At 47.1% G+C, this 9,450-nt stretch overlaps 1 protein-coding gene across 2 annotated transcripts; it reads right to left on the bottom strand.

Annotated features, from left to right (window-relative positions):
• Positions 1-289: 289 nt before the first annotated feature.
• On the bottom strand, positions 290-6,419 carry LOC144324979 (cytolytic toxin-beta-like). 2 transcript variants are annotated; one of them, XM_077916654.1, is made up of 2 exons: positions 6,242-6,419; positions 290-4,156 (listed from the first exon to the last, which is right to left on the bottom strand). In XM_077916654.1, the coding sequence occupies exon 2, from the start codon at positions 3,372-3,374 to the stop codon at positions 1,974-1,976; it is 1,401 nt and encodes a 466-aa protein (XP_077772780.1). In that variant the 5' UTR covers positions 3,375-4,156; positions 6,242-6,419; the 3' UTR covers positions 290-1,973. The 2 variants fall into 2 exon arrangements, with proteins under 2 accessions (XP_077772780.1, XP_077772781.1); XM_077916655.1 differs by having other exon boundaries at positions 3,374-4,156; positions 6,242-6,403.
• Between the last annotated feature and the right edge of the window lie 3,031 nt (positions 6,420-9,450).

The raw sequence follows: 9,450 nt of genomic DNA, 5'->3' as shown, positions 1-9,450 counted from the left end.
AAATGTAATATGAAAAGTCTGAATAAAACCTTAATTATAAAAAACAGGGGGAAGGATTTGGGCTTCAGCTGAATGTGGTGCCCAGCTCTGCTATCCAGCATGTCCTCCTGGCCCTACTAAAATCTCGTGCTGCCTCAGGTGTGGTGGAGACACTCTCTCAGCACTCAGGCTGGGTTAAGGTCCAACTGCTGGTCTGACTCCTGTATGAGGAACGGATGCCATCTTGTAATTCGCCTCAGGTAGCAAAATGTCTTGCGCAGGCCCTGCTCAGGAGACACTGATGAGACCCTTCTTAAAGAACAGAGTAGCTTTTATTTAGAGGCTGTTTCACGGCACAGCTGCAGGAAGCAGGCAAGGAGCAGTAAAACATGACTCCCCAAACATGGGAGAAATCAGTGGGCAGTTGTGGTTACAGCGTGCAGGGTTCAAAATGCAAAGTGCACAAGACATCTCCAGCAGTCAAGTTTCTCAGCAGTCTCCCAGTGCAGGGAAAGAGGCAGGATCTGGTCTGACCTAGTTGTCAGCCAGCAGAGGTGATCTGGTCATGCCCTAGTCGCCTGAGGGTGAATATGGCTTCTAGGCATGGATCCTTCAGACTGGATTTCTGCTTCAGCTCCAGGAATTCCTTGGCAGGGAACCTCTTTGGCACTGCTGGTACAAACAACAATAGAATATTCTCCCCCAAAATGCAGATATATCCAGGGTTAAATGTTTTCAAAAAGAAATTATATCCTACTGGATCTTCAAAAAGACATCTAGATGGCTAGCAATAAGAAAATGAAAGAAAAAATATTACAAGTAATCACACACACAGAGATTCCAATCAGTCGCCAGTTGAAAATATACTCTGGAAACCCAGCCTTATGAGGAACGGTTGAGGGAGCCGGGTATGTTTAGCCTGGAGAAGAGGAGACTAAGAGGAGACAGGAGAAACATCTTCATATCTGAAGGGCACCAGAGGGTAGGATCCAGACCCATGGATTCAAGTTACCAGAAAGGAGCTCTGACTAAATATTAGGAACAACTTTCCGATGGTAAGAGTAGTTTGACAGTGGAAGAGGCTGCCTCTGAAGGTTGTGGACTCTCCTTCATTGAAGGTTTTTAAGCAGAGGTTGGGTGGCCATCTGTCATGGATGCTTGAGTTGAGTTCCTGCATTGCAGGCGTTGGACTAGATGACCCTCAGGGTCTCTTCCAACTCTGCAATTCTAAGATTCTATGGATAAGGAAGAATGGGAGAGAGATCAATCAGGCAGGTCAAAAGCTTGCTAGGACAAAGGAGCCATAAGCAGCTCCTGTCAAGAGCATTCCTGCAACACCCCAAGTTTCCAATCATGTTCCAAAGACTGCTAGGGCAGGGAGATTTATGGCCACATTCTTATGCTGGGGTGGTCAGAAGCAGCACTTCCATATGAGGCCCCATTCACTTTCCTTATTATTATTATTGGCGGTCATCGGAGATAATACAAATCCCTGGAGAGAACAGCATTTCACCCAGCACCAGTTAGCCAATAAGCTGGTAGGAACTATGACTGGGAAGCATTTTGTCTGCAGCAACAAAGGGCTTGTTCACACTTCTGTCTGTTCCGTGCCTGGGAAGCATGGTTCCCAGCAGTTTTCCTCTCGTCTCACACTTTCCAGGCACAGCTCCAAGCAATTTTGCCTTTGCCCCACTGCTTTCCCCCAGCCTGCTCTTTAGCGCTAAATCAGAACAAATGGCATTCCACGGAAAACCTGATTGCTGTTAGTTCTGATTCAGCACTAAAGATCAAGTTTCCCCGAGCGAAACTGGCCGGGAAAATGAAGATGTGGATAAGCTCACCTCACGACAGCTACAAATGTTTCCACAGCCACCTTCACGCAAATACGCACAGAGAGCAAGAGACTCTGGTCCGAATTACACTCACAGAACCTGAGCTGTCTGCTGATAGCCAAAAGCAAACAAAGGGTGCCTGAAAAGCTATACACGACCTCCTTATTTAAGCCAGTTTACAACAACTTCCCCCCATTTCCTAAGTTTGCCTCCTAGAGAGGACTTTTTTTCTTCAATTTGATCATACAGCTTCTGCTCTCCTCTGTCTTGGAGGTATTGACAAGCTGCTCTGCTCTCGTCTCCTTCCAATGATGTGGAAACCTCAATCTCTTTGCTGGGCTCACTCTCAGCCCCACCGGCACACATGGCTGAGACTCTGAATCTGTAGGGTGTCTGGGGCTTCACACCATCCATCTCACAGAACTCTGTTTTCTTCCCTGTTCTTTTTTCAGCCCATTCATCTTTGTCCTTGCTTTTTGCTTCTCCAGCCTCTTCACGGTAGTCCACTTTGTATTCCTTTATAACAGCTCCCTGGCCAATGATCTTTGGGCTCTCCCAGGCTATACTGATTTTGGAAGACTCTGCGATTATTACTCTCAGTTCCCCAGGAGGGCTGGTAGGAAGTGTCTGTACATATTTACTCACGTTGCTGGTCTCACTAAGTCCTGGTTTGCTCCTAGCGCTGTATCGAAACTGGTATTCTGTGTTTGCGCTCAGCCCTCTCACTTGGAATGTCTCCTGACTGTCGTCAGTATTCACAGTCTTCCAATTTTCTTCTCCTGCAATCTTGTATTCTACCTGATAGCTGGAGATTGAAGCCCTCCCATACTCAGCTGGTTGAAATGTCAGCTGCACACTCTCATGTCCAATTCGGCCAATCAGTGGAGGGAGAGGTTTTGAGGGCAGCTCAAAGTTGCTGCTGAACATCTCCCCATCTTCATAGAGGTAAATGGAAGCTCCTGGGTTGTTCTGATCTGGGACAGAAGCCACAAGGAACCGGGTTTTCCCATTGGATTCATTGACCCGGGCAAAATCTGTAATGGATTTGGCAGCTTTACGAGCATTCCGATTTCTCTCTTGGTGCTCAAACCAGGCTTGACTGTTCTTGGGTGTTGACTGGCCACTGGTGGAATTTGCTGTTTCCTGAAAAAAATCTTTCTGAAGCCAGTCTTGTAAGCTCACTAAAAATGGTTCCTCATCATGTAAAGAAGTGAAGGTAAATGAGACAACAAACTCATTCACAGGATTTAGCACAATTTCTTCCAGTTTGTTCTGGGAAGAGATTACTTCCATTCCACTTAGGATTCTAAGGTAAGAATTCACCAAATTAATCTCTCTTTCCTTGGCATCCAAAAACTCACTGAGTCTTTGGCTGTTGAAGGGAGACAGCTTAATAGACGTTAAAATGTCCGCCAGAACACTTTCTTCTTCCCTCCCTCCCCGGATCATAGGCAGGATTCCTGCCAGGTGTTTCTGGAAAGTCTGCTTGTGCTGCTCGCACAGATCCTTGAATCTCTTGATTTTCTTCTTTAATTCTGGGAACTTTTCAGCAACAGGATTCATAGCCAGATCATTACATCACATGTTGATTTCATTCAGTTTCTCCAAAACAGTTTGAGCATCAAAGATCAGTGCTAAGCTGATTTCACGCACCATCTTAGCTGCTCTGGAATCTAGCTTGGTCAGTGGGTACAGCCAAACTCTGACAGGCACAGCCTTCTCTCCATCCTCCCCAAGCTTTTGGGGCAGATCGCTGTAGACTTTCATGGCATCTTGAAAAGTCACCGGATTACTTTCCAAAGAAAAATCCCCATAGAACTTGCAGCTGAAATTCTCCGTTTGGGCTTTCTCCTTCTCCTCCATCTTGACAGATGCTTCCCCTTTGATAGAGACTTTAATCAAGTTGATCGCAGCGTGGAGGCTTCCTTGTATATCTTGCACAGACTCGGAAGAAGAGACATTTCGGTCGAACACAAAGAAAGCCTGGGCTCCATACAAGATGGCAGTGACAACATGGGTGGCTGTGCCATGCTCAAAAACAGCTGGATAAGTGACATTTCGGATTCCCAAATGGCTCATGGTCAGCTGTGAATACTTGGTGGTAGTTTTGTACTGCAGAGTAACTCTGGCCTGTTTCGTGGACTTCTTGGTGTCTTGAAGGAATTTGCCTGATCCACCCACTTCAACCAATCCCACCAAAAAACTGGCTTTGAGTGATGCTGGGACATTGAGAGCAGAGGCCTTATTATCGATAGAGTCAGATGCTATGATTTCATATTCAGCCTTGGGTTGCGGTTTGATACACAAGTCCTTCTGAAGCGAGTCGTGGTCCCAAAGGGTGATTCCTGGGATAAAGCAGAGAAATATGCAAGACTTGAGTATGTCCATACAAATGTAGAACACAATTAGCCTAATGCCTAAGACTGAACAGAGAAACAAGGAGTTAAAATAGAGCTATCATTGCCCACAATGTCTGCAGTCATGAATTTTGTCCCACTGTCATCCCCAACAAAAAAGGTTTGTGCAGTTTTGTAAAACTTTGCAAAAGGCAGGGAAAATCTTTGACCAGATATGATAGTGGAACAAGTGTGAACATTTCATGAGCTTCTGTTGTACAGGCCTCAGAAAGGGGGTGGGCACTGGCTCAGCAGCAGGGATAAGATTCAATCACCACCATTTAGGGCTGTGAACGTCTCCTGATTGAGGCCATAGAGAGTTGGTGCTAGTTGTTGACTGGCACGGAAAAAGTGGGTATATATAAGGAGAATTCCCTGGGGGCCAAGATCCAAGTCGGGGCAAAACACTTTGGTGAGAGAACACCAGCAGATTTAAAATCACAAAATATGCAGCAAAGCAAAGTATGAAAATTTACGCTGTCAGACGTTTAAAATATGTGCTTGTGAGTTCCTTCCAAAATAGTGTCGTCCCCCCACCCGGCATTGAAAAAGACCACATCTTTGGTAAATTCATAATGGTTTACTTAAAAACTTTACTTAAAAACTTTCCAAAGGTCAGATTCATGTCCTTTTCCATACAGCAGTCAGAAAAGGACAGGGAGTAAAACTTGGCTTAGTTACTGTCAGGGAACTGCCATCAGCTCAGAGGCGAGAGCAGCTGTGTTACAGTGGGGAAGAGATGCAGGGCTCGGAGGATGCTAGAGAGAGCCGCAACACCGAGCCTGAGCAAAGCGAGGGGGAGGAAGGTCTCCCTTTGCCCACACCCTCTCTGCGCAGTCGATTTAAGCGCAGAGAGGGAAGGTGTAGGATGGGGGTCAAAAGACTGCTCTGCTGGGGAAAGTTTAAGGACCGCCCACTCCCAGATGCTGCTAGCGACTGAGCAAACATGCAATTGAGACGCTCTGCACAGTGAATGTTTTGGATAGATAATAAAGCTTTGAAAAGACCAGTGGGAGTCTTGCCTGTTCGTTCTTGAGCAACCACGCTGGCACACATAACAGTTACAGTGGTGAAAGTTGTTAAATTATTGGTACAGGAACACAACAATGGATTACAGTCCCTCCAGGTGTCCCAGTTTTCCAGCGACAGTCTTGGATTTACAGAAGCCATCCCGGTTTCTGATTTGATCCCTGAATGTTCCGCTTTCCCTTAGGCGTAGGACATCCCTATTTTCATCAGAGAAATGTTGGAGGATGTGACCCCTGAGCCAAGGAGAAAAGTAACTAGACAACCTATAGAAGACATCTGAAGGCAGCCCTGTATAGGGAAGTTTTTTTTATGTTTAATGTGGTATTTTTCAAGAAAAAAAGATGCCAGAACTCTCCATGAATGCTTCCCTTGTTCTCTTATAATGCAATGGTGCCCACCTGAGAGGTGCCAGAACTGAGTTCTGGCAAGTTCTGGCTGAATAAAAGTCCTGTTTTTTTTACCTACAGTAATAATTGTGGAAAGATGTATTCTTAATGGCCTGCACAGGCCTGGTGGAGTAGAAAGGTTTTCAGCAAGCTTTTAAAAATTGAAACAGAACACACCTGCTGAATCTTTATTGACAGATGTTGATGATGATTTGGGCCAAGACTATGCCAGCAAGCTTAAGGAGCAAAGACGCTATCACGGGCAAGAAGACTTCTTTTTAATAAATGGAAGTCTTGTCCAAATGAAGAGAACATAAAGGAGCACAAACTTTGGCAAAAAATAAAAAAAAATTCCTTCCAGTAGCACCTTAAAGACCAACTAAGTTAGTTCTTGGTAGTTCTTGGTGCTACTGGAAGGAATTTTTTTTGTTTTGACTATGGCAGACCAACACGGCTACCCATCTGTATTTGGCAAAAAATGTGGAAGCAGACAGTAATGTTGAAAACGAATTTGAGGAGCATATTTAGCACTGAAACTGCACTGTTTGGGCCAACTACTAATCTTGATATGAATAATGTTTCCCTTTTCAGCATAAGCTCTTCCTTGCACCAGCTCTACCTGGGATGAGGGCATCTTTACGACAGTCGTACAGCATCCCCAGCTGGAATGGGCGGCCCAGGGCTGGTATTTTAACCGGGTTGTCTGATCTGTCCATGGCTCAGGTCCAGGTTGCTCTCCTGCCTTCACCTTCCTGCAAGAAACAAGAGATGTGAAGGACTCTGGAAATATTATTTGGCATGCAAAGCGTGTGGGGAAAAGAGGAAGGCCAAAAAACGGGGGGCAAAGGGATCATGTGCCAATGGGGGCTCTGCTTGGACAGGATTCCTAGGCCCAGCTTACAAGACAAGGCTGCTCATGTTTGCTCCTATTTCTTTCCCTTTTCGTAGAAATTTAGATATCCAAGGAGGGCTTCCTTCAGAGTAGTATCCTTACCCCACATTCAAGGAGACCAGGACCACACCTGATGGGGCATTAGGTACCTCCAGCACCCAGCTGTTCATCCCACCACATTCCCTAGTGTGATATTTTACTAGGGAAGGTCATCCTAACCACCTTGCAGCTTGTCAACCTCCTTCTTAAATTCTGGTGCCCAGAACTGGACACAGTATTCCAGGTGAGGTCTGACCAAGGCAGAATAGAGTGGGACTATTACTTCCCTTCATCTGGACTCTAGACTTCTGTTGATGCAGCCTAGGATTGCATATGGGTTTTTTTGGGGGGGGGGTTTACTGCTGCATCTCACTGTTGACTCATTTTAAGCTTGTGGTCTACTAAGACCCCTGGATCCTTTCTACATATTCTGCCAGCAAGCCAGGTATCCCCATCTTATATTTGTGCACCTGTTTATTACTTCTAAGTGCAGAAACTGACATTTTATCCCCATTCAAATCAGTGTTGTTAGTCTTGCCCCAGTTCTTTAGTCTGTTACAGTCATATTGAATATTGATTCTCTCTTCTTCAGCATTAACTACCCTTCCCAGTTCAGTGTCATCTGCATATTGGATGAGCATCCTTTTCTGTCCAATCAACAAACACAAACCCTGGTTAAGTGCCAAGACTTTGCCTGGGCTCACAAAATCTGCTGAGGAGATTTCAGGCTTGCTGCCTTTAGCTGCAATCACTATAAACCTTGTCTACATGTATGCCCTGCTGTCTTGTATGTATTCTATATTCATTATGAATTTTTTTTAATGTATTCTATATTAACCTTGTTTATGATCGACATTTTTGTATTCACTCTTAGGAAGTTTGATTCTTGCTAGATTAGAAAAATAAACATTAATGCCTACTCTCATCACCTCTAAACTGAGTTCAAGGCAGTACACATTTCAGCACCACAAGAGATCTGACAAGGAAATGGGTTCTGCAATTTGCCACCTGCTCTCAGCCTCTCTTCCTGGGCAGCAGACCTTTCATTCCATCACTTTGCAAGGAGGGAAGATTCCTCCTATACAGAATGGGAAAAGCCAAAGGTGTGAGATAGCAGAAGTGGAGTTGGAGCTGAGTTCCACCTATGCTCTGATTGTGCTTGCAGAAAGATTTGAAGATCCCTCAATTTCTCTTGACACCCCCAGCTTTCTCCCAGGATGAGGCAAAAGGAAAGGTAGGGCAGAGAGGGAGAGAAAGAGATCTGATGCAGGTCTCCCCCAAATTGAGAGGATTAAGAGCAATCTCACACATGCTGCAGCCTTAAAATAGGAGAAAGGGGCAGAGAGTAGAGAAGAATAAACAATGGGAGATGCCATCAATGACTGAAGTACTTTTCTCATTAATTGATGGAGACTGGTAAAACAAACCAAGGGAACACACAGAAATGTCCAGGATGCAATAGCCCAGATGGTCCACAGCCGCCTGCCCCATCCCTCCTGCAAGGAAGCAACTGGCAGCAGCAGAGGTTCTCAGCATCTTAGGAGTCAGGGCAGGGGTCCCCCTAGCAGTGGCGTAGCGTGGGGGGTGCAGGGGGGGCCGGCCGCACCGGGCGCAACATCTGGGGTTAGGGCAAATCCACAGGTTAGGGGGCGCAAATCCACGGGTTAGGGGGCGCAAATCCACAGGTTAAGGGGCGCAAATTACTTGCCTTGTCCCGGGTGCTGACAACCCACGCTACGCCACTGCCCCCTAGTCCCACCCCAAAAGCCCAAGAGAGCCTTGCGCTGCAGCCTTCATTCATGCTCCAAGTCTGGGCCCTGTCAGGATGGATTCGTGGCCTTTCCAAAGAGCCAGAGAGCAGGAGGCGAGGGCATCATCAGCCCAAGATCCCCGTCACCCAGTCCCCTCTGCAATATGCCAGCTGGAACGGTTTGCAGCAGCCGTGCAAAAGAAGCCTTTGACAACAAAAGAAGCCGTGGCAACTTCTAATGTGCAAAAGCATCTTGCTAGAAACGTGGAAATTGGATGACTCTCCCTTTCCCTCTTCCTTGAGTGATCTCAGGGGAACAGTACGACTTGCGTTGGTCCCTTCTGAAAGCACAAGTCTGCTTCAGGCACAGAAGCCACTTCTCCTCTTATCTATTCAGGAATGACAAAGTGCAAGGGGAAGAACCTCACGCCTCCCCAGCACCAAGTTGTGGGTCCGAGGGAAATGTGGGGTTCCTCTGCCTCTCGGGTGCTTCTGCAAGCGCCCCGGAAGACTCAGTGGGGCGAGCAGAGTCGTCTCCGCTTGGCAATTCTCTTTTGGTGAATGAGAAACAAGTCAGAGAAGCAAGCCTGAGAAAGGGCTCTGGGCTGCTAGCCAGAAATATTTGGTGGCACTGCAGGGTGAGAGGAGGGCTGGATTCGCCCCTCCCCGTGTTATTCCTCTCTGAACCGAGTCCCGGGTCCACACGAGAGAGAGAGAGAGAGAGAGAGAGAGAGAGAGAGAGAGAGAGAGAGAGAGAGAGAGAGAGAGCGCAACGCCCATAAAGCTCAGCTGCTCTTTGACAACGCGGAGAAGAAGGTGCGCTTCTCTTTCTGCATGTGGGAACCCCAGAGGTCGCCTTGCGCAGAGTGGGGCCCTCGCTCCGTCTGGCGCAATGTCGCCTGCACTGACTGGCAGGCGCTTCCCAGGCGCAAGTCTCTCCCCCAGCCCCACCTGGAGAGGCCGGGGATCAAACCTTGGACCTTCTGCATGCAGGGCAGCTGCTCTACCGCTGAGCTGATTCTCCCTCCTGGCGAAAGACTCCGTTGCTCTGAGTTCGAGTGCGGATGGGCTGGAGAGAACAGAGGAGGGAAGGGGGAGAGTTCACTTTGACCGGCGAGCCGAGGTCTTGATCCCTGAATTCAGTGAT

This window comes from Podarcis muralis, chromosome 12 (assembly GCF_964188315.1).
Source record: "Podarcis muralis chromosome 12, rPodMur119.hap1.1, whole genome shotgun sequence".
Taxonomy (NCBI): Eukaryota; Metazoa; Chordata; class Lepidosauria; order Squamata; family Lacertidae; genus Podarcis; species Podarcis muralis.
The sequence above is the reverse complement of the archived record's forward strand: the minus strand, read 5'-3'. Positions and strand labels throughout refer to the sequence as shown.

Bases quoted from the DNA above. Each gene is read 5' to 3' on its own strand.
- LOC144324979 (XM_077916654.1), bottom strand. From the start codon at position 3,374: ATGAATCCTGTTGCTGAAAAGTTCCCAGAATTAAAGAAGAAAATCAAG.